Genomic DNA, 25,667 nt, shown 5'->3' with positions numbered 1-25,667 from the left:
TGCTTGGTTCCTTTGCCTCCATGTCCTTTGGGCCAGCCAGGTCTATGGCAGGACCACAATCTTTTTCTCCAGCTTCTGTGGTGGAAACAGGAAGTTTCTCATTATTTCATCCAGCTCTTCCAAGGCCAGCTGGGCATGGAGCTTGGCAACATCATCGGGCTCCAAAAGCACCACGTGCTTCAGCAGGTGGTAGAGATCCTTGAGGACATCCCTCAGCACCTGTATGAGACAGAAAGGGTCATGACCACATGTCTACTTTCAACACTGCCAAGAATGACCAAACTGCCTTCCTTGTTTGAGGAGTTCTGTGGGGAAACTCACACACTCCCTTAAGACGATAATGCGCGACAGAGGGAAAGGGACAGAGGGAAAGGGGATGATAGGATGGGATCAGAGAAGGGAAAGAGATTGGTGAAATTATACACACATAAGACAGCGTTATAGAGAGCAGAAAAGCAAATCCTTGAGGGAAAGGGGGAGGGCGTTAGAGGGAGGGGGTCAAGGGCGATGATGAGGGGAACACAGGGGTGGGGGGATGTATTCGGTGGGACACTTGAATCTATGTAAACACGGTAAATGAAAATCAATAAAGTATACAAAAATAAAAAAAAGATAATGCGCGGCCCTCTCAGGTTAGAGATGGAGTTGGGGGCAGCTGTACTGAGATGGGCTTCCCTTTGGATTTCTTATGCACTCCAGACCCCTCAGTACACTGGCCTTTGGGGCCGCTGTTCCCCTTTAGCCCCAGGCCCAAGCATAGAGCCCAGACCCCTTCCTTCAGTCCCATGGCACTGCGCAGACCTCAGGGTCACAGACACTGCCCAGATACAGTAGTTTCTAGAGCACAGTCGCCGGCACTTTCCTCTCTAGTTCCCAAAAAGCCCTCCGCAGACACCCAGAAGAAGGCGTCTACTTATGAAACACAGGAGGCTATTTCTTCAGCAACCATGCCTATCCTTGCCACTACTTTATTATTTTTCTCCTTGCCACTGCTTTAAAATTTTTCCTCCACAGTTCTATTTTCATGCCCTTCCCCCAGTCACTATAACTTTTCAACTGCAATTCTGCAATGAGAAACAAGAGAAGACTCCCTAGACACAACCACACCCATTCGTCACATCTAATACTCCTATGTTATGGCCTGATATGCAACTGGGAGGGTGCCAAAGCACGTAGTCCCAGGAGCTGTCAATTTTCTCTCAAATCCTTCTAGCTTATAAGCTAGAACTTTTAGCAAGAACTAGGTTGCAAGCCTGACCAGGCGGTGGCGCAGTGGATAGAGCGTCGGACTGGGACATGGAGGACCCAGGTTCGAAATCCCAAGGTCGCTTGAGCACGGGCTCATCTGGTTTGAGTAAGGCTCACCAGCTTGAGCCCAAGGTCGCTGGCTTGAGCAAGGGGTCACTCTGTCTGCTGTAGCCCCTCCCTCCCCCGGTCAGGGCACATATGAGAAAGCAATCCATGAACAATTAAGGTGCCGCAAGGAAGAACTGATGCTTCTCATCTCTTTCCTTCCTGTCTGTCCCTCTCTCTGTCTCTCTCTGTCTGTCACACACACACACACACACACACACACACACACACACAGAAAAAAAACACAAAAAACTAGGTTGCAAGAGAATGGAAGAATGATAAGGGGCCTTAACGATCACCTGGTCAAACTAGGGACTGAAGGCAACCGGATCACAGGGGCCATATAACTTGTCTGTGGTTAGGTCCAAAGTTACTTCTGGTCTGACTCTTTGCCTCAAAAATGATTATTTTGGGGTCAGATACAGTACTATGTATTTTCCATATACTATCTAATTTTTATGCCAGACATATAAAAGAAAGTTATTGGCCCCATTTTACAGATGAGTAAACCAAGAATTAACAGGGTAAGTAACTCCCAAGGTGACTTAGCCAAAAATATGGTGAAGCCTGTGTTCTTATTTGTACTGGAAAGGTAATATAATGCAAAAATATACATATAAAAAATAAGTCTCTCTTGTTTCCCTTTTCAAAGGACACTGTTCTTTTTAAAAATTTTTTAAATTCATTTTAAAGAGAGGAGTGGGGAGAGAGAGAGAAAAAAAAAAGAGTAAGAGAAAGAGAAAGGGTAAGGAGCAGGAAGCATCAACTCCCATATGGGTCTTGACCAGGCAAGCCCAGGGTTTCGAACTGGCGATGTCAGCATTCCAGGTTGATGCTTTATCCACTGTGCCACCACAGGTCAGTGATATTGTTCTTAACTGTGAGAAATATTCTAAATGTATGCCTTTTCCTTTTTTAAGGCACAGAATTATATACTATACTGCAACGTGCCATGACTCCCCCCCACACACACACTCACACTGAACATACTTTGAAGGTCTTTTGTATAATTGGCACATATGAACATAACTTCTTAAAAATGACTACACAGGATGAATGTCATACAATTTATTTACCCACTATCCCAGTGAAAGTCATTTAAGTCTTGTTTTTACTGTTTTGCTATTGCAAGTATCGCTTCAGTTAACATTCTGATTACCTAAGTCTCTGCAGGTATGTACAAATATATTCCTAGGACACATCTCCGGATATGGAATTTCTAGGTCAAAGAGTAATGTACATTTCAGATTTTGGTCAATAAGGCCAGAGAGGTTACAAGAATTTACGTTTTACCTGTTTCCCCACATTCTCATCAGTACCATGTATTGTAAACTCCTTATATTTGCTAATCCAGTAAGTAAAAAACAGCATGTTGCTACTTTAATAAATTTGCAGCTTTCTATCCTGGCCGGTTGGCTCAGCGGTAGAGCGTCGGCCTAGCGTGCGGAGGACCCGGGTTCGATTCCCGGCCAGGGCACACAGGAGAAGCGCCCATTTGCTTCTCCACCCCTCCGCCACACTTTCCTCTCTGTCTCTCTCGTCCCCTCCCGCAGCCAAGGCTCCATTGGAGCAAAGATGGCCCGGGCGCTGGGGATGGCTCTGTGGCCTCTGCCCCAGGCGCTAGAGTGGCTCTGGTCGCAACATGGCGACGCCCAGGATGGGCAGAGCATCGCCCCCTGGTGGGCGTGCCGGGTGGATCCCGGTCGGGCGCATGTGGGAGTCTGTCTGACTGTCTCTCCCTGTTTCCAGCTTCAGAAAAATGAAAAGAAAAAAAAAAAAAATTTGCAGCTTTCTAGTAAATACATAAACTATATAATTTTTTCTGGTATGAATAACTGAAGTTTGCCTTGTTCATTTGTAAGAGTTCTTTATATATGACAAAGGTCCATTATCTATCATATACAATTTTCCCAGTTGGTACTTTTTCTTTCTTTCTTTTTTTAAATGTTTATTTTTTACTTTAGAGAAAGAGAGGACAGGGAGAGTGAGAAAGAGAGAGAGGAACATCGATATGTTCCTGTTTGTGCCGATTAGGGATTGAACCATCAACCTTTGCACTTCAGGATGATGCTCTCGCCAGGGCAAAATTCTATTTTATTTTTCTGAGAGAGAGGCAGTGAGAGAGACAGGAACATTGAGCTGCTCCTGTATGTGCCCTGCCTGGGAAATCCATCCGGCAACCTCCCTGTTCTGGGACGACACTCCAACCAACTGAACTATCTGTTCAGTACTTTTACTTTGAAATTTTTTTCCCAGTGAAGAGATTTACATTTTTTATATAGTTAAGTTTATCAATTTTTTTCCTTTATGGTTTCTAGGTTTTCTATTTTGCTTAGAAGAAATAGGGCATATAATCTTAAGCCACTACGGTATGCTGTGTTTTTTGTTTCTTTTTTTATTTTTATTTTTTCCTGAAGTTGGAAACGGGGAGGCAGTCAGACAGACTCCTGCATACGCCCGACCGGATCCACCCGGCATGCCCACCAGGGGGCGATGCTCAGCCCATCCGGGGCGTTGCTCTGTCACGACCAGAGCCACTCTATAGCCTGGGGCAGAGGCCAAGGAGCCATCCACAGCACCCAGGCTAACTTTGCTCCAATGGAACCTTGGCTGCGGGAGGGGAAAAGAGAGACAGAGAGGAAGGAGAAGGGGAGGGGTGGAGAAGCAGATGGGCGCTTCTCTTGTGTGCCCTGGCCGGGAATCGAACCTGGGACTCCTGCTCTACCACTGAGCCATTCTTTCTGTTTAATAATAATGCTATCTATGTGCATCAATTGGGTTTATTTCACTATATGCAAATATCTATGACAATAATTAGTTCTAATGGACTTAAAATTTTTTTTCTCTCACAACTGGAACTTCAAGTGTTGACTGTACATTATAGGCTGTGCCAGCGTATAATTTCTAAAAAGGAGGAAGATCAGAAAAAGGAAATAGAAGAACATTCATCCATTCTTTCATTTTTTTACTTTTTGTAAAAAGCATGTAATAAATTTATATAATAGTCTATATAATATAAACATGGACTATTTATACAAAAATACATTTAAAAACTAGTTGCCGCCTGACCAGGCAGTGGCGCAGTAGATAGAGCGTCGGACTGGGATGCGGAAGGATCCAGGTTCGAGACCCCAAGGTCGCCAGCTTGAGCGCGGGCTCATCTGGTTTGAGCAAAAAGCTCACTGGCTTGGACCCAAGGTCGCTGGCTCCAGGAAGGGGTTACTCGGTCTGCTGAAGGCCCGCGGTCAAGGCACATATGAGAAAGCAATCAATGAACAACTAAGAAGTCGCAACGTGCAACGAGAAATTAATGATTGATGCTTCTCATCTCTCTCTGTTCCTTTCTGTCTGTCCCTGTCTATCTCTGCCTCTGTAAAAAAAAAAAAACAAAAAAAAAAACTAGTTGTCCCCAGAGAGGGAAACTGGGGAGGGATGGGGGAATTATATTCTCTTTTGTACCTTTTCAATATTTAATTTTATGAATATTTTTCCTATTAAAAAGTAAATAAGCTTTTTTTTTTTTTTTTTTTTTTGTATTTTTCTGAAGCTGGAAACAGGGAGAGACAGTCAGACAGACTCCTGCATGCGCCAGACCGGGATCCACCTGGCACGCCCACCAGGGGCCAAGCTCTGCCCACCAGGGGGCGATGCTCTGCCCCTCTGGGGCATTGCTCTGCCGCGACCAGAGCCACTCTAGCGCCTGGGGCAGAGGCCAAGGAGCCATCCCCAGCACCCGGGCCATCTTTGCTCCAATGGAGCCTTGGCTGCGGGAGGGGAAGAGAGAGACAGAGAGAAAGGAGGGGGGGGTGGAGAAGCAGATGGGCGCTTCTCCTATGTGCCCTGGCCGGGAATCGAACCCGGGTCCCCCGCATGCCAATAAGCTTTTTATTGAATGGAATCAATTCCTAGATAAAGCTTTCCCAAAGGCCATTTCACAGGTAAAGCAGATAGGGAACCTGCCCTTAAAAGGCTTACAGGTAAGATATGTACGTAAATAATGATGGTCTAGAGCAGAGCATAGCAAATGTCCTAGAAGAGCAGGAGAGGAGAGGCTGGAGAAGAGAGGTCACACTTGAAGAAAAGTAGACTGGAGATGGTGAACAGAAATAAAGGAGATGATTAAGTCGGTAGGCAACAGGCCCAAGGACTCCTGTGCATTCCACACAAGGGTACTAAGCACGTAGCATCACACATCCGGTCCTTGCTCAAGAACGGAGAAGGGCCCTTCCCACCTTCTGTACTCTTGATCAGCATGGGTACTAGGGAGTGGAAGGAGGAAGGAAGAGAAAAAGCAGTACACAAATCAAGCTCCCCAGGCCATGTGCCTGGTCTCCCTCTTGCCACCTGGGCTCTAGTCGTGCAGGCCTTCTTTCCTTCCTTGTCTGAGCAAAGCTCCTTCCATGTTCAAGGCCTCTGTATACGCTGTTCCCTCAGCCTGCCAGACGATTTCACTTCTCTTCACCATAGAACTCCTACTATAGGCAAAATGCCACCTCCTCAGGGATGCCTTCCCTTAGCATCCCCCTGAGCCCTCCTACCCTACCTGTAGTTCTATCTGTGACCCCTCTCACAATTGTGACATAAATATTTACTGTGTAATTTATAGTCTTCCTCACTGGTCACACATACTGCTGACACTGAAGCCATGCCTTGCCTTATTCACCTGCTGTAGTCCCAATGCCTCGTACAGTAACTGGCACATGGTAGATACTTTAAAAATATTTATGAATGAAAGAAGGAATATATCTTACTCTTGGCCAGTCTTTCACTTGGTAAAAACTAAAAATTTTTTTTTTTTTTTTGTATTTTTCTGAAGCTGGAAACGGGGAGGCAGTCAGACAGACTCCCGTATGCGCCCGACCGGGATCCACCCGGCACGCCCACCAGGGGGTGATGCTCTGCCCATCCGGGGCGTCGCTCTGTCGCGACCAGAGCCAGTCTAGCGCCTGAGGCAGAGGCCATGGAGCCATCCCCAGCACCCAGGCCATCTTTGCTCCAATGGAGCCTCGGGTGTGGGAGGGGAAGAGAGAGACAGAGAGGAAAGAGAGGGGGAGGGGTGGAGAAGCAGATGGGCGCTTCTCCTGTGTGCCCTGGCTGGGAATCGAACCCGGGACTTCCGCATGCCAGGCCGACGCTCTACCACTGAGCCAACTGGCCAGGGTCCAAAACCAAAAATTTTAAGGACACCTATTGAAACAATGTTAAACAACCTGGGCCAGCTTCCTGGGTGTGTGATCTGAACAGTCACATAGGGACCCACAATCAAGAGGGTCCCATGCTTGCTTTAATAATCTACTGTTGTCATCTTAAATTCTTTTTATTTTTTTAAATTTCCCAGAACAGTTTTTCTTTTTTTAAGATTTTTATTGATTTTAGAGAGAGAAGAGAAAGAGAGAAAAATGGGGGGGGGGCGTAGAAGGTGTCAACTCATAGTAGCTGCATCTCCTATGGTTCAAAGCCAGGGTTTTGAAACAGAGACCTCAGCATTCCAGATTGACGCTTTGTCTACCGAGCCACCACAGGTCAGGGGTCTTAAATATTTTATCTTTGAACTTGTGTTTTGTACGGGAAGTCCAATGGGACAAAGGAACATGAATGTGAGCAGAGAAGATATGACCAATATGCGTGCCTGCCATTCTTAGCCAGCGCATCTGAATATAGCGTTCGCCATGCCCCATAAGCACCGAATTCTGAAGGATCCACATGTATGGGAGTTCAGCAAGGTTCAAAGCCAGTAGAAGAGGAACGTGTTTGCTACATTTACAACTGAGCAAATGGAGGCACTGATAGCCTGGAGAGGCTGCACTTTCCATTCAATGGAGAACTTGCTTCAAATGCATAAAGGAGGTGATGGCTTTCTACGACACATGGGAGAGTAAGGATCTCTATGTTCCTCCATATGGCTTCCCTGTTTTAGCCAACCATTTATACTGAAAATGATGACACAGAAGGAAGTAGGACAACCCACAGTCTGATTCCTTTCGGTGCATTCCTAATCATCAGTAAACCAAAGTTAAAGAGTGTTGGCAGAATACACATGTATCATGAAGTGAAATAGAACAGTTGAGTTAGTTTCGTACAGAGTTTCCACTGTTCTGCTCAGGAGGAAATGAATGTGCATGTACAAGCCATAGAATACAAATTGTGTAATTTTGGTGATACCACATATGAGTTAAATACTCTTATATTTGCATTAAAATTGGCATTGCACAATATAAAGATGAACAGTAAAATTCATGCTAATAACAACATTTATATTTTTCTTTACTTAGAACAAAATTAATAGCAAATAACAAACCCTGTGACAAGTTGAGAAAGAGAGATTATGAAAGAAAAGGAAAAATTCTATATATTTTAAAACCATGTGGATGAAAAAGGAGCCACATACTAAAGCTGACAAATTCAGGGGGTGCCCGCATAATGCACCTTACAAACCCAGAGCCCAAAGGAACCACACAGGGTGGTCTGAACATAAGAATTCCTAACTAAAAGTGGTCATGGGTAGTTAAATCCTAGGCCTGTAGCCTCTTTGGCAAAGGTGGTCTTTAACTTTGAAATTGTCGATTGCTTTTGTGCATCTAAGATAACAGACCTTTGAAATGTCAGAGCAATCATCTTTCCAGATCCCTCGAAGGTACGGCCACGGGTACTAGAGCCCACATTGTTATCTTGTTGCGCACATACCATCTCTATGTGCTGTAAGTGTTAACTGTTAACTATCCTGTACCCCCTAATGTAAAAGAAGTATGTGTCTCTCCATTTTATTTTTTTTTGGTATTTTTTCTTAAGTTGGAAACGGGGAGGCAGTCAGACAGACTCCCGCATGCGCCTGACTGGGATCCACCTGGCATGCCCACCAGGGGGCGATGCTTCTGCCCATCTGGGGCATTGCTCTGCCGCAATCAGAGCCATTCTAGCATCTGAGGCAGAGGCCACACAGTCATCCTCAGCACCCGGGCAAACTTTGCTCCAATGGAGCCTCGGGTGCGGGAGGGGAAGAGAGAGAGAGGAAGGTGAGGGGGAGGGGTGGAGAAGCAGATGGGCACTTCTCCTGTGTGCCCTGGCCAGGAATCAAACCCAGGACTCCCGCACGCCAGGCCGATGCTCTACCACTGAGCCAACCAGCCAGGGCCCATTTTACTTTTTATCCAATCTCAGAGATGTCCCCGCCTTGCTGTCTCCCACCTCCTTAATCTATCACCACTGGATTTCTTTTATCTCCTCCATTGATGCTGATGTATAAAATATGCTGCAAAACTGTTATTCGCTGTGTTGGGCAAATAAGTTTGTAAAATTTGTATTTGATTTTGCTCACTTTTATTGTTAAAAATGGCTACTGCCCAGCCTGACCTGTGATGGCGCAGTGGATAAAGCGTGGACCTGGAAATGCTGAGGTCGCCGGTTCGAAACCCTGGGCTTGCCTGGTCAAGGCACATATAGGAGTTGATGCTTCCAGCTCCTCCTCCCCTTCTCTCTCTCTGTCTCTCCTCTCTCTTCCTCTCCTCTCTAAAATGAATTAAAAAAAATGGCTGCTGGCCCTGGCCGGTTGGCTCAGCGGTAGAGCGTTGGCCTGGCGTGTGGGGGACCCCGGTTCGATTCCTGGCCAGGGCACATAGGAGAAGTGCCCATTTGCTTCTCCACCCCCACCCTCCTTCCTCTCTGTCTCTCTCTTCCCCTCCCGCAGCCAAGGCTCCATTGGAGCAAAGATGGCCCAGGCGCTGGGGATGGCTCCTTGGCCTCTGCCCCAGGCGCTAGAGTGGCTCTGGTCGCGGCAGAGCAACACCCCGGAGGGGCAGAGCATCGCCCCCTGGTGGGCAGAGCGTGTGCCGGTCGGGCGCATGTGGGAGTCTGTCTGACTGTCTCTCCCCGTTTCCAGCTTCAGAAAAATACAAAAAAAAAAAAACAAAAAAAAAAACCAAAAAGGCTGCTGCCCACTTGAATGGTGCTGCCCAGGTGAAATTGCTAATTACCTTCCTGCTTAGGGAGGGACTTTGTTATGCTAATGTTGCTGGAGGAGGGGTTTTCGAGGCAAGAAAAGTTTGTGAGAAGGAGGAAGGAGAAAGAAGGAAGCCATTTTTGCAGAGAAGGAAGCCAAGATGGCAGGGTGCTGAAGGAGAAGAGTTTTGTGCAGAGATGAGAAGGGAGAAAGTGTGCAGATGGGAACCACAGGGGTGAGGAGCATTGTGAGCTCCGCTGAGACTGGTGGGGGCCTTTGATTCTAGGAAAGACCAGAAAAGATTCTCCTGGTTGTGGAACTGGAGAATGTGTGAGTGGGTTTTGGAGCCCTGTGTGTGTTTGTTTTTACTCGCTAGCTGGTTGCAAGGCTAGAATAAAGGAATGACCCACCAGTTTTTGGCTCCACTGTTTCTCTACTGTCTCTCTACCGAATCAAATGTGGACCTGCTCGTGCCTGGCTGTGATGGCCCCGACTGCTGGCCTTACCCGCTGGAACATTTTCTCAATACCCTGAGATTTTGCTCCGCAGCAGCTGTCATCAGTTTGGCTCAAAAAAGCTCTTGTAAGACTTTTTCTTAGGCTGGATGTTCGCTTTTTTTTCAACACCATTAGCAGCACATTTTATTCTTTTTTTGAACAAGGGTTCCTGTACTTTCATTTTGCATTGGGCCCACATATATGCTGTTGGCCTTGCAGACTATTCTCAGAGCTCCTCGCCCAATGTCTCCACATGAGGTGGGCAAAACCTCACAGGGATGCTGCCCAGCTCTGTTGTGTACCTGTCTCCTGGGTTTTCTCAAAAAGTTGCCAAGACACTGACCTGTGGTGGCACGGTGGATAATGTGTCGACCTGGAACGCTGGGGTTGATGGTTCAAAACCCTGGGCTTGCCCGACCGAGGCACATACGACAAGCAACCAATGAACAACTAAAGTGAAGCAACTATGAGGTGATACTTCTTACTCTCCCCCTCCTCTCTCTGTGAAATCAATAAATAAAATCTTAAAAAAAACTCCAAAAAACTGCTGAGACATAACAGGCGTTAGATCTCCTAGTGCAGGCACCTGAATGACCGTGGAACAATCCAAGTGCCACTTCCTTCCTGGAGGCTGGCAGCGTTAAAAAGAAAGGTGATTCCGGAAAGAGGATGACTCCCCACAGCTACTACCTCACGATTACTCACTCAGTCAATAATATTTATAAAGGGCCTACTGCGTGCCCAGGCAGCATGCTGGTGATAAAAAGATGAGTAATGCACAAACCCTACCCTCTGGCAGCCACAGCCTAGCAGGGAGCCAGACTCATACCCCACACAGCATGAGAGATAAATATACGATTCTGTGGAAGCAAAGGAAGTGATTTCTGGCTGTGGAGGTGGATGCGGGAGGACATTTCCCTACCTTGCAAAAGGGCCTTCACTCTGACTTTTATTTGTAGTCTATGGGTGGCATGAAGTCATGGCTCAGGGAAACTTCAGGAAATCCCCTCATCTCCAAGCAAATAAATGCAGATTATGAACAGCCAGGACAAGCCTGTTATGCAAATACAGCTTAAAGACAAGTTTAACACTCTCTCCAATGGATTATAGCCCAGCTTCTTTTATACAGAAATTCTAGAGTTCCTACTGTTTATTATCTTTTTTTCTTCCTCCTGAGTAATCTTTTACCATGTCAAAACTATCTTCGAGATTCTTTTTTTTTTTTTTTTTTTTTTTTTTTACACAGAGAGTGAGTCAGAGAGAGGGATAGATAGGGACAGACAGAAATGGAGAGAGATGAGAAGCATCAATCATCAGTTTTTCCTTGCAACACCTTAGTTGTTCATTGATTGCTTTCTCATATGTGCCTTGACCGCGGGCCTTCAGCAGACTGAGTAACCCCTTGCTCAAGCCAGCGACCTTGGGTCCAAGCTGGTGAGCCCTGCTCAAACCAGATGAGCCCACGCTCAAGCTGGCAACCTCGGGGTCTTGAACCTGGGTCCTCCACATCCCAGTCTGACGCTCTATCCACTGTGCCACTGCCTGGTCAGGTGAGATTCTTTTTTGCTGGAGCCCCTTAACATTCACAGGAAGGTTAGCTTTTACTTGTTAAAAAGATTAGTTCTAAGACACTGTTCTTTCCTGGTGTGGGGAGGAATATTCTCCTCAGCACTGCCGAGTCCTTAAAATAACAATCATGCTTGTGCAAACACCACTTCCAACTGGAGGGGTGCTGAGTCCTTGTTATCAGCTACCGGATCTCCTTTTTTAGGTAACTGAGTGTTAGGCAAAGGCTCCTTCTTAATTAATGGGTCTACCTTAGCAACCCACCTTGGTACACTTCTCCCCAATCCTTGTAACCTGGGGGATCCCACACATCACAGGACTTCCTCTGGACTCCCCAGGGATCAAAGCTTCCTGCCAGCCAGGGATTGTCACTAAATCTGGTGGATCAGGGGCTGAATACAAAGAGAGTTCAAAGGTAAAGTTACTTACAGGAGCTTCTGTGGTGGGCAGGATACAGGCAATCCCACAGAGGAAACCTCTCATTAAGAGTTCAACACACCTGCTCTTCCTCCCTCCTTGCATCAAGGCCCAAGGTCTCCAGGGAAAGCTAGAGGGGGTACAGATAGGAGTGGAGGTGGGCCAGGGATATCTTAAAGAAGTACCAAGATTTGCAGTCTGAAGACTCTTTGGAAAGGGGTGAGGTTCAGGTGCTTTATTAAAGGATTTGAGTGTGTGAGCTGAACACCCATACACACACTTCCTCTCCTCCCCTCCTCACCCTCTCAGGCGCCAGTTCCCTGAAGCACGCAATGCTGATACTCCAGGGACAAGGGTAAACCTTTAGGGTTAGATGTGGCTTAGAAAAGACCAGGTGAGGAGAAGAGGCAGGACCTACTGAAAAGGGAACAGTGAGCAAAAGACTGCCTTGGGCACACAGGTGCATTTTCAATGGCAGAGCAGGAAAGCAGTGTTTGACTCTCTCAATGAGCCTGACCTGCAACATTGCGAAGTGGTTATTGTATCTGAGTTCAGATCAAATGCAGCAATAAATGGCAAATAACTTTCTTCTTTTGATTCCTAAATTTATTTATTTATTTGATTATAATAGCACTACAACTACAATCCAGAATATCTGGAAAATAGAGGAAGGGAAAAAAAAACCTCTAATCAAACTCCCTCTCTGACAGAGCCCCACTAGTAAAAAAATTTAGTAACTGATAGATTCAGTTACATTTAAAAATTATTCTAATATTTATTTATTTATTTAACAGAGACAGAGAGTCAGAGAGAGGGGTAGACAGGGACAGACAGACAGGAATGGAGAGATGAGAAGCATCAATCATTAGTTTTTCGTTGCGTGTCGCAACACCTTAATTGTTCATTGATTGCTTTCTCATATGTGCCTTGACCACGGGCCTTCAGCAGACCGAGTAACCCCTTGCTCGAGCCAGCGACCTTGGGCTCAAGCTGGTGAGCTTTTGCTCAAACCAGATGAGCCCTCGCTCAAGCTGGCGATCTTGGGGTCTCAAACCTGGGTCTTCCGCATCCCAGTCTGACGCTCTATCCACTGCGTCACTGCCCAGTCAGGCCAAAAATTATTCTAATATTTAAAAAGTCATTGATACTTCATGGTGATTTTACAAATAGAACTTAGGTGAATGAAATTGTTCTTCTGTGATTATTATGGGAGATCAATAAGACCAAAACAAATGGTCTCAAATAAGACATTTCCAGAAATAAGAATTTGGAAAGATGTGATCCAGCAGAGAATTTTCCATCTATTATTTTTTAATATTTAAGAGGAAATAGGGTTTCGGACGTCACGGAAATGGCGCCGTGAGCAGCGCGTCCGACAGATCTCCCCAAAATCTCTGCGCGTGCGCCCCGTGCCGTGGTCCCCGGCCACTGGTGTGCCAAGAAACCTCGCGCGCGCCCCCTCCCCCAGCCGCGGTCCGGGAGGGGCGCCAAGGCTGTCTTTCCTAGTCAGGAGATTCTCTCCGTGGGCGGGGCATCTCACCCAGCCATTCAAGCTAACAATCAAGCGCTGGGGGGAGGGGCGCGCAGACAGCCTGAAATACTTTCTGGAGCACAGCTGCGGATCCAATCACTGAAATTAGCTTAACCCACGAAATCTACGCACCCATGGGGCTCTAATTGATAAGATCTCTCCCAGTTCAGCGATCCAAGACAAGAGGCGTGATCTTTTTCAGTGCCTTTCGCTAAAGGGGCGGGGGCAACTTCTGATTGACAGAGCCTCCATATTCAGGGATATACCTAACAAGAGGGACTTGGCAGATATCAAGATCCATAAAGCAAACAGCGACTAGTGCTTCTTCTTCCCAGCCAAAACAGGCTACCAAGTGTGGAAAGCCTGGGTTGAGTGGTCCAACTGAATGATAGGCGCTGAACAGTCACCTTGACAACAATTGACTCCCAGCCCCACCTGATTAGGCTGGAGGCTCTGACTGCCAGAACCTTACCCAGAGCCTTGCACTGAGTGAGGATAGAGTGGGGATTTCCCAGCTCTTTGAGCCTCTTATTCCCCAGACAGAAGCAGTGGCAGCCTCATAGCTGGATCACCAGGCTGCTAATTCAGGAAGGGGAAACTAGGAAAGAGACTCCAGGAAAGCAAACTCTCTCATTGTTGGACTTTGCAAACGTCAACAAGCCTTGACTACCAGTGAGACTAAAGCCAATTATATGACATTGCCATAGAATACCATCAACTGCAAATTCCTACCTAAGAGTGACACAGGGGCAGAACCTGGGGTACAGAGTCACCGACCAGGAAGAGGGGGAGAAAAGAAAAAAGGAAGAAGTTAACCTCTCAAAATCAAGAAAAATCCACAGACTTTATAACTTGTTCCACTAATTCTTTGTTGTTGTTGTTTCTTTCTTCTATCTTATTGCCTTTATTATTATTTCTATTTCTTCCACCTCAGTCCTTTTACTCTCTGCCCATCTTATGCTACCCTTTTCTTGAACTACATTACCCATGAGTGTTACATTTTATTTCTTTTCTTCATCCTAACTCTCCTTTAGGGTTACACTCCAAAACCCTTAACTCTCACTCTCTCCCCTTTTGTTTTTTTTTTCCTTTCCTTTTTTTTCTTCCTTCGTTTCTCTCTTACTCTTATTTTTTCCTTTCTATTCATTTCTTCTTTTCTCCTTTTACTTTTCCTCCCATTTAAGCCTCAATCACAAACAAATTATTCAATTAGGGACTCAAGTTTTTGTGGGGGTTTTTTTGTTGTTGTTGTTCTTTTTTTTTCTTCTTTTGCTTTTGTTCTTGGTTTTCCTCTATTTGTTTGTTTTTGTGGCATTTTGGGCACTTTTTACATTGCTTTTTAACTCACTAGCATTCCTCCCAACCCAAAGTCTCCATTGTATTTAGTCTTCGCTCCACTTAATACAACAGATTTTTACTTATTATTTTTATTTTTATTTTTTTCTTTTCTTTTTTTTTTTTAATTTTTTATTTATTCATTTTAGAGAGGAGAGGGAGAGAGAGAGAGAGGAGAGACAGAGAGAGAGAAGGGGGGAGGAGCAGGAAGCATCAACTCCCATATGTGCCTTGACCAGGCAGGCCCAGGGTTTCAAACCAGCGACCTCAGCATTTCCAGGTCGATGCTTTATCCACTGCGCCACCACAGGTCAGGCTATTTTTTTCTTTTTTAATTATTGTTTTCTCTCTCCTTTTTTCTGTTTCCCTCTCATCCCTCTCATTATATCTCTTAGTCGACCATCACTTACAAGCAAATCATTTTATGCTTGTCTAAGATTTTCTCCCCCCCTCCTTTTTTTTTTTTTTTGTATTTAGTAGGTCCCTACTCCCTTTTTTGCCCCTTGAACTCTTCACCCCAAATTAGGCCCTCCATTATAGGCAGTTTTTGTTCCATTTAGCATAATATAATTCACAGGTCACCACGATATTTCCCTAAGGAGGTGAGAGGAGGGGAAGAGAAGAAAGAAAAAAGGGGGAAATAATAAATTATTACTTTTTTTTGTGGAGTGTTTTCCTTTTTTCTTTTTTTTTTCCTTTTTATTTTTTATTAATTCCAATTAACACTATCATCAAGACCACCTTCAGAACCCAATAAGAAAAAAGAAATCGAACATTATGGATACAAAAGACAGAGAGGTAACACAAATAGATGTGGAAAAATCTATGGAGAAAAGATTTAACATATTGGAAGCCTTGGAGCCAAATGACAGAGAATTTAAAATAGAAATCTTAAAAATACTCAGAGATATACAAGAAAACACAGAAAGGCAATTTAGGGAAATCAGAAAACAACTCAACGATCACAAAGAATATATTACCAAGGAAATTGAAACTATAAAAACAATTCAAACAGAAATGAAAAACTCAATTCAAGAGCTGAAAAATGAGGTAACAAGCTTAGCTAATAGAACAGCCCAGATAGAAGACAGGATCAGTGAAATAGAAGACAAGCAACTTGAGGCACAACAGAGAGAAGAAGAAAGAGACTCAAAAATAATAAAAAAACGAGAAAGCCCTACAGGAATTGTCTGACTCCATCAGAAAGAATAACATAAGAATAATAGGTATATCAGAGGGAGAAGAGAGAGAAAATGGAATGGAGAATATACTCAAACAAATAATAGATGAGAACTTCCCAAGCCTGTGGAAAGAATTAAAGCCTCAAATTCAAGAAGCAAACAGAACACCAAGTTTTCTTAACCACAACAAACCCACTCCAAGGCACATCATAATGAAGATGACACAAACCAATGACAAAGAAAAAATTCTCAAGGCAGCCAGGGAAAAGAAGAATACAACATATAAAGGAAGGCCTATTAGATTATCATCAGATTTCTCAGCAGAAACTCTACAAGCTAGAAGAGAGTGGACCCCAAAATTTAAAGCCCTGAAAGAGAGGAACTTTCAGCCAAGAATACTATACCCATCAAAGCTATCCTTCAAGTATGAAGGAGATATAAAAATATTCACAAATACAGAAAAGATGAGAGAATTTATCATCAGAAAGCCCCCACTCCAGGAAATACTAAAGGGGGTTTTCCAACCAGATTCAAAGAACAAAAGAAAACATAACCACAAGTAACAGCTCCACCAAGAAAACAATAAAACCAAACTTAAACTGTGACAACAAAAGAAAAAAAAAAGGGGGAGAAAGGATGAAGATTAACAGTAGCAAAGGACGATGAAGCGCAGAAATACTCACAAGAAAGGGTACTACAATGAATATGGTAGGTACCCTTTTCATTACTTAATGGTAACCACCCTTGAAAAAACCACCACAAAAACACTTGACTTAAAAAAGGTAGCAACAGAGGAAAGAAGTATGGAATACAAACAAACAAAAACAAACGATAGAAAAACAAAAGAGAAGAATCAAACAAGATACAAAACTGTCAGAAAGCAATTTATAAAATGGCAATAGGGAACCCACAAGTGTCAATAATTACACTAAATGTAAATGGATTAAACTTACCAATAAAAAGACACAGAGTAGCAGAATGGATTAAAAAAGAAAATCCAACTATATGCTGCCTATAAGAAACTCATCTAAGCAACAAGGATAAAAACAAATTCAAAGTGAAAGGCTGGAAAACAATACTCCAAGCAAACAACACCCAAAAAAAAAGCAGGTGTAGCAATACTCATATCTAATAATGCTGACTACAAGACAGAAAAAGTACTCAGAGACAAAAATGGCCATTTCATAATGATTAAGGGGACACTGAATCAAGAAGACATAACAATCCTTAATATATATGCACCAAACCAAGGAGCACCAAAATATATAAGACAGCTACTTATTGACCTTAAAACAAAAACTGACAAAAATACAATCATACTTGGAGACCTCAATACACCACTGACGGCTCTAGATCGGTCATCCAAACAGAGAATCAATAAAGATATAGTGGCCTTAAATGAAATACTAGAAAAACTGGATATGATAGACATCTACAGGACACTTCATCCCAAAGCGACAGAGTATACATTTTTCTCTAGTGTACATGGAACATTCTCAAGAATTGACCATATGTAAAAAAAAAAAAAAAAAAAAAAAAAAAAAAAAAGAATTGACCATATGTTGGGCCACAAAGACAATATCAGCAAATTTAAAAAAATTGAAATTGTGCCAAGCATATTCTCTGATCATAAAGCCTTGAAACTAGAATTCAACTGTAAAAAAAAGGGGGAAAAACCCACAAAATTGTGGAAACTAAACAACATACTTCTAAAAAATGAATGGGTCAAAGAAGAAATAAGCGCAGAGATCAAAAGATATATACAGACAAATGAAAATGAAAATACGACATATCAGAATCTCTGGGATGCAGCAAAAGCAGTAATAAGAGGAAAGTTCATATCACTTCAGGCCTATATGAACAAGCAAGAGAGAGCCGAAGTAAACCACTTAACTTCACACCTTAAGGAACTAGAAAAAGAAGAACAAAGACAACCCAAAACCAGCCGAAGAAAGGAGATAATAAAAATCAGAGCAGAAATAAACGAAATAGAGAACAGAAAAACTATAGAAAAAATCAATAAAACAAGGAGCTGGTTCTTTGAAAAGATCAACAAAATCGACAAACCCTTGGCAAGACTCACCAAGGAAAAAAGACACAGGACTCAAATAAATAAAATCCAAAATGAAAGAGGAGAGATCACCACAGACATCATAGATATACAAAGAATTATTGTAGAATACTATGAAAAACTATATGCCACCAAATACAATAATCTAGAAGAAATGGATAAATTCCTAGAACAATACAACCTTCCCAGACTGAGTCATGAAGAAGCAGAAAGCCTAAACAGACCAATCAGCAGGGAGGAAATAGAAAAAACTATTAAAAACCTCCCCAAAAATAAAAGTCCAGGCCCAGACGGTTATACTAGTGAATTCTATCAAACATTCAAAGAAGACTTGGTTCCTATTCTACTCAAAGTCTTCCAAAAAATTGAAGAAGAAGCAATACTTCCAAACACATTTTATGAGGCCAACATAACCCTCACACCAAAACCTGGCAAGGATGGCACAAAGAAAGAAAACTACAGACCAATATCTCTAATGAATACAGATGCTAAAATACTAAACAAAATACTGGCAAATCGAATACAACAACATATTAAAAAAATCATACATCATGATCAAGTGGGATTCATCCCAGAATCTCAAGGATGGTTCAACATACGTAAAACAGTTAACGTAATACACCATATCAACAAAACAAAGAACAAAAGCCACATGATCTTATCAATAGATGCAGAAAAGGCTTTCGATAAAGTACAACACAATTTTATGTTTAAGACTCTCAACAAAATGGGTATAGAAGGAAAATATCTCAACATAATAAAGGCCATATATGATAAACCATCAGCCAACATCATATTAAATGGCGTAAAACTGAGGACTTTCCACCTTAAATCAGGAACACGACAGGGTTGTCCACTCTCTCCACTCTTATTTAATGTGGTGCTAGAAGTTCTGGCCAGAGCAATCAGACAAGACAAAGAAATAAAAGGCATCCATATCGGAAAAGAAGAAGTAAAGGTATCACTTTTTGCTGATGATATGATCCTATACATTGAAAACCCAAAGGACTCCACAAAAAGATTATTAGAAACAATAAACCAATACAGTAAGGTCGCAGGATACAAAATTAACATACAGAAGTCCATAGCCTTTCTATATGCCAACAATGAAATATTAGAAAATGAACTCAAAAAAATAATCCCCTTCACAATTGCAACAAAAAAAATAAAATACCTAGGAATAAACATAACAAAGAATGTAAAGGACCTATATAAAGAAAACTACAAGGCATTGCTAAGAGAAATAGAAAAAGATACAATGAGATGGAAAAATATTCCTTGTTCTTGGATAGGAAGAATAAATATAATTAAAATGGCCATATTACCCAAAGTAATATATAAATTTAATGCAATTCCCATCAAAATTCCTATGACATTTTTTAAAGAAATGGAACAAAAAATCATCAGATTTATATGGAACTATAAAAAACCCCGAATAGCCAAAGCAATCCTAAGGAAAAAGAATGAAGCTGGGGGCATTACAATACCTGACTTTAAACTATATTATAGGGCCACAATAATCAAAACTGCATGGTATTGGCAGAAAAATAGACACTCAGACCAATGGAACAGAATAGAAAGCCCAGAAATAAAACCACATATATATGGTCAAATAATCTTTGATAAAGGGGCCAACAACACAAAATAGAGAAAAGAAAGCCTCTTCAACAAATGGTGTTGGGAAAACTGGAAAGCCACATGCAAAAGAATGAAACTCGACTACAGCCTGTCCCCGTGTACTAAAATTAATTCAAAATGGATCAAAGACCTAAATATAAGATCTGAAACAATAAAGTACATAGAAGAAGACATAGGTACTAAACTCATGGATCTGGGTTTTAAAGAACATTTTATGAACTTGACTCCAATGGCAAGAGAAGTGAAGGCAAAGATAAATGAATGGGACTACATCAGAATTAAAAGTTTTTGCTCAGCAAGAGAAACTGATATCAAAATAAACAGACAGCCAACTAAATGGGAACTGATATTTTCAAACGACAGCTCGGATAAGGGCCTAATATCCAAAATTTACAAAGAACTCATAAAACTCAACAACAAACAAACAAACAAACCAATAAAAAAATGGGAAGAGGACATGAACAGACACTTCTCCCAGGAAGAGATACAAATGGCCAACAGATATATGAAAAGATGCTCAGCTTCATTAGTTATTAGAGAAATGCAAATCAAAACTACAATGAGATACCACCTCACTCCTGTTAGATTAGCTATTATCAACAAGACGGGTAATAGCAAATGTTGGAGAGGCTGTGGAGAAAAAGGAACCCTCATTCACTGTTGGTGGGACTGTAAAGTAGTACAACCATTATGGAGGAAAGTATGGTGGTTCCTCAAAAAACTGCAAATAGAACTACCTTATGACCCAGCAATCCCTCTACTGGGTATATACCCCAAAACCTCAGAATCATTGATACGTAAAGACACATGTAGCCCCATGTTCATAGCAGCACTGTTCACAGTGGCCAAGACATGGAAACAACCAAAAAGCCCTTCAATAGAAGATTGGATAAAGAAGATGTGGCACATATACACTATGGAATACTACTCAGCCATAAGAAATGATGACATTAGATCACTTATAGCAAAATGGTGGGATCTTGATAACATTATACGGAGTGAAATAAGTAAATCAGAAAAAAACAAGAACTACATGATTCCATACATTGGTGGAACATAAAAACGAGACTAAGAGACATGGACAAGAGTGTGGTGGTTACCAGGGGTGGGGGGAGGGAGGATGCAGGAGGGAGGGAGGGAGAGATTTAGGGGGAAGGGGAGGGGCACAGAGAAAACTAGATAGAGGGTGACAGAGGACAATCTGACTCTGGGCGAGGGGTATGCAACATAATTTAATGAGAAGATAACCTAGACATGTTTTCTTTGAATATATGTACCCTGAATTATTAATGTCATCCCATTAACATTAATAAAAATTTATTTAAAAAAAAAGAAAAGAGGAAATAGGTTGCTAAATATAAAAGGATAAAAAAAGTTCAACGTTAGCATACACTAACTGTACTTAGAAATTCAATCTTCTGTAGATACAATAGATGAGGCAAAAAAAGATCAGAAAGAAAGAAAAAATTCCATACAATTCTATCAACCATCAATTGTGGCTGCCTTTGTGGCGGAAAGAATCACTAAATATTGGGCACAAAGACAGAAACAAAGGACCAACAGGGAAGTGAGACTTTGCAATAAAAAGCAGGGGCACCCAGAGGAGGTAGACTGCAGTCAGTGGCCGCAGAGCAGCCTGGCAGACAGAAACATTCCTTAGACTGGGGGTCAGAAAAGAGACCCTGGAATCTAATTAGTTCTGTTTACAAAAACAATGTAATAAGCATTAGGTGTAGTATGAACCTGTCAGAAAACTCTAAGCCAACTTCTAAGAACCCTCATTTTGACCACTGTGCCTCGATGATAAAACCAAAGTATGATTTGGTGGCCGAGGGAAGTAAGAGTGAACAGATGAGACTAAGAACGGGCAGAGTCAAGGATCATCAACAGAGCACAACTCAGCCAACATTTCCCAAGCTGCATGCAGGAGACAGCTAAGCATCCTGGGTAACGAGGGCCAGTGCCTGCCCTTCAGCAGCTCCCATCGTTGGGGCGAGACAGACTTTCAGAGTTGAACCTACTGGAGGCAGGTGAATTGGGTGAAATGAATCTTGATGTTCCCAATTACTAGCTAAGGATTTTTTTTTTTTTTTAAGACAGAGACAGAGTCAGAGAGAGAGAAAGACAGGAAGGGAAAGAGATAAGAAGCATCAATTCTTCGTTGCAGCTCCTTAGTTGTTTATTGATTGCTTTCTCATATGTGCCCTGACCGGGGGTTGGGGCGGGCTACAGCAGAGCAAGTGACCCCTTGTTCAAGCTAGCGACCTTGGGTTCAGTCCAGCAACCTTGGGCTTTAGGTTAGCGACCTTTGGACTCAAACCAGCAACCATGGGGTCATGTCTGGCTTGATCCCTCGCTCAAGCCAGTGATCCTGCCCTCAAGCTGGCGACCTTGGGGTTTCAAACCTGGGTCCTCTGCATCCCAGTCTGATGCTCTATTCACTGTGCCACTGCCTGGTCAGGCTAGCTAAGGAATCTTGAGCAAACTATTTCAGCTCTTGAAACCTAGTTATCTCACCCATAAAATGGAGGTAATACTGCCACCTGTTATAAGAATTAATGTCTATAAAGACACAAGAGCAAGAACTTACATGTGGTGGGTGCTAAATAAGAGGCAGTTTGTCAGTCTGCCCCACCAATACTGTGATCTCTCTGAGGCTCAGACTGCGTCCCACTTGTTACTCTTCTATCACTGAGGTCCAAACAGCACCCGGCATGTAGTAAATTCTCGATGAATACATGAGTGAATGAGTGAATGATAACAATAGCTAATTCTTTCATAATGCCTGTTATGTGTTAGGTATGGTTCTAGGCATTTTATCTATACTATCTCACTTAATTCTTACAACAACACAAAGAGAGAACTACTATTATCTTCCATTTGCCCAGGGCCGCACAGCTAACAACAGATAGAGCCAAAATTCAAACCCTCACAGCCTGATTGGGAGCCGATGTTCTTTATTAAACAGTATACTATTCTGTCTCTCAAAATGGTATTTATATTATTTTTATTATTATTTTGAGAGAGAGAAGCAGGAAGGGAGAGAGATGAGAAGCATCAACTTGTGGTTGCATCACTTTAGTTGTACATTGATTGCTTCTCATATGTGCCTTGACTAGGGGTCTCTAGACAAGCCAGTGACACCTTGCTCAAGCCAGCGACCTTGGGCTTCAAGGCAGTGACCTTGGGCTTCAAGCCAGCAACCTTTGGGCTCAAGCCAGCAACCATGGGGTCATTATTGATGATCCCACACTCAAGCTGGTGAGCCTGCACTCAGGCCTGCGGCGACCTCAGGCTTTGAACCTGGGACCTTGGCGTCCCAGGTCAACGTTCTATCCACTGTGTCACCAGCAGTCAGGTTCAAAGTGGTTATTATTTTCACTCCTATCAAGTGGGGAGCATAAAGCATGTGGGAGTACCTTCTTATCAAAAGCAAAGTGAGATATAATTCAAAATATCGTTGCTATTACCACTCTGACATTGAGGTAATAGGGTTTACCACCAAGGGACTAAGAAAGTGAGGGAAAAGGCACAACTCTGAAAACAAAAAAGAGATAGTGGAGGCTAAAAATAGAGTAATCAGAAAGATGAATAAACAGAAGGGAGCCAGGAGAAAAGGGAAGGGTGTAAAAGAGGGGAAGCAGTCACTGTCCTCTGAGCGCACTCAGGGCCAGAGTGGGTGCTGGCTCAGGAAGCAGGGAGCACCGCTCCGCAGAGCTGAGGGCACAGGCCGGACACTGCGGAGCAGGCAGGGAGGAGCCAGGTTCTGCGGTCTTGGTCTCGGAGGCGAGCAGCCTGAGATAATGGCAGGAAACTAATATATTGGGGAAGCAGAAACAAGGTAGACGATCTGGACCTCACTCACGGAGCTCTGGCCTGAAGAAGAGAGGCTTTCCTGATAAAACCCAAACCTTCCCTGTGATGGGTCTCTGGGAAAGAGACGAGGGCCAGTTCAGATAGAGCCGGTGTTTGAGACACTTCACTGAAAGCACTGGAGGGTCAGCAGAGACAGGATTGCTATTGTCTACATTTCTATCCATGCCTGACAGGAAACCTCAAACATGCTGAAGTTCAGGGTAGCATTATTATTAACCGGAGGTTGCTGGGCTTTTCAAAAAACCTTTTATTTCCAAAGTACTTTTCCCTGCACACCCAGAGATAAAGGGCATTTTTACCCTTTCTGGATTGTGTCTGACTGGTAAATGAGGGTATCTCAAGTGAAAATTAAAGGCGGGTGCGGAGGGAACCGGAGGGGGTATCATGCATGATTTTCACTGAAGAACAAGGGGGGAAAATTGAACTGGTCAAGTGCCAAAAATGCTACAGGGACATAGACAGGCTGGGCAGGTTAGGGACAAAGACCGAGACAGGTGAAACCCTCGTAGGGGTGACAGCTTAGGGACCTAAACAAAAAGTAGGGACTGGACTCACACCTAATTGTGGGTGCCCCTAGGCTAGATTATGCTGCGGCATGCTGCCCGAGGCTTCCAGGCGCCGGTGCCAGCGCTGACAGGGGCTGCGCAGCTCTCTGTGGCAGAGACGGAAACAGGAGCTGCGCTGGTGCTGGGAGCAGCGGTGGCAGCATCTTTCAGAATGTCTTTAAATAGCAACCTGAGGAAGGCAGCAGCTTTCCTACACCCCCACAGGCGCAGAAATAGAACAAAGAAGGCAGGAAAAATGGCTGGACTGTGTGCAAAGGCAGCAGGCTGTTGCTTGTGGGAGAAACTGGGAGCTTGTTCCTTAGAAAGTGATTGTAATCCCAGCTTTCCGATTATATTCCATTACCGTGGGGCGGGGGTGTGTGTGTGAGGAAGCACCCTCCTGCTCCCTTTCTGCACCTAGTGTCTCCCATGTGGGTCTAGAAGGCACCACTGCTACCATACATTGCATGTTTACTGGGTGTCAGTCACTGAGCTAGCCCTTCACACACATGATCTCATTGAGTCCTATCAGGAAGGTGTTATTAGGCTCAGTTTACCAATTAGGGAAAGGGATTTAGAGAGGTTTAGTGATTTACTCAAGGGCACAGCTAGATTTCAAACCTGTGTCCGTCAGATCTAACTCTGCAAATTTTGCTTTTATATGTGCAATCATGCCTGGCCTGTGGTGGCGCAGGGGATAAAGCATCAACCTGGAACGCTGGGGACGTCGGTTAGAAACCCCGGGCTTGCCTGTTCAAGGCACGGATGGGAAGTAACTACTATGAGTTGATGCTTCTTTCTCCCCCCTTTCTCTCTCTCTAAAATCAATCAATAAAAAAGCTAATAAATAAGTAAATGTGTAGTCGTAGGGAAATACAATATGCAAAAGGCAGCAGCAGAGAGAATGTGACCTTTTCTCTGCACCATCAAAGCTGCTTATTTGGATAGGGAGGAGGGGGAGCAGCACCAGACTACTAGTTGACCACAAAGTTTAGGTTTCTTTTGTGGCAGCAATTTGTAGGACCCACCTTGCCCCAGGCTCACCTGGGTCACAGAGCCTTGGCCACAGGTCAAGTGCAGGCCACTCTCCTTAGGGCATCTGCTCTGTGGAATTCAATGCTCTGTGCAAGATGCTTCAGGAACAAAAGGTTATAAATTAGACCAAAGGCCACAGGAAACCAGAGTCACTGTCAGAGGCCCTGGTAGGGTCTGTATTATGTGCTAATATATGGTGTGGACTAGACATGGACTAAACTGGAAAGAGCAACTGGTATGTCTACATAGTCCACATGTGTGTCTACACAGCCCAGACTGCCTCTGAGCAACACCACTGTTCTAGGGTAGGGATTCTCCACCCTTGCTGCACATTATAATCCCCTAGAGAAAATTTTAAAATTATTTATTGATTTATTGATTTTAGAAAGAGGAGGGGAGAGAGAGAGAGAGAAAGAAAGAAAGAAATGTCGATTATTTTGTTCCACTTACTTATGCATTCATTGGTTAATTCTTTTATGTGCCCTGACTAGGGATCAAACCTACAACCTTGGTGTATAGGGATGACGCTCTAACCAACTTAGCCACCTGGCCAGGTCTTTCTTTTTTTTAATTGATTTTTTTAAAGAGAGAGATTAAAGGAAATAGAGACAAACAGAGAGAGAGAGAGAAATATCAACTTGTCCCATCATTAATGCTGGCATCGGTTGATTCTTGTATGTCCCCTG

At 43.4% G+C, this 25,667-nt stretch overlaps 1 protein-coding gene across 2 annotated transcripts in view; it reads right to left on the bottom strand.

Moving 5' to 3' along the window:
• Positions 1–42: 42 nt before the first annotated feature.
• TANGO6 (transport and golgi organization 6 homolog) overlaps positions 43–25,667 on the bottom strand; it is a 219,086-nt gene continuing 193,461 nt past the window's right edge. The window contains exon 18 of one of the 2 annotated variants that reach the window (XM_066243181.1): positions 43–219. In XM_066243181.1, the coding sequence (XP_066099278.1) occupies positions 43–219 (177 nt within the window). The remainder of the gene's footprint in view (positions 220–25,667) is intronic. The other variant, XM_066243180.1, reaches the window with a different exon arrangement.

This window comes from Saccopteryx bilineata, chromosome 9 (genome assembly GCF_036850765.1).
Source record: "Saccopteryx bilineata isolate mSacBil1 chromosome 9, mSacBil1_pri_phased_curated, whole genome shotgun sequence".
In the NCBI taxonomy this organism is placed as follows: domain Eukaryota; kingdom Metazoa; phylum Chordata; class Mammalia; order Chiroptera; family Emballonuridae; genus Saccopteryx; species Saccopteryx bilineata.
Note: the sequence above shows the minus strand (reverse complement) of the source record. Positions and strands in the feature narration are given on the sequence as shown.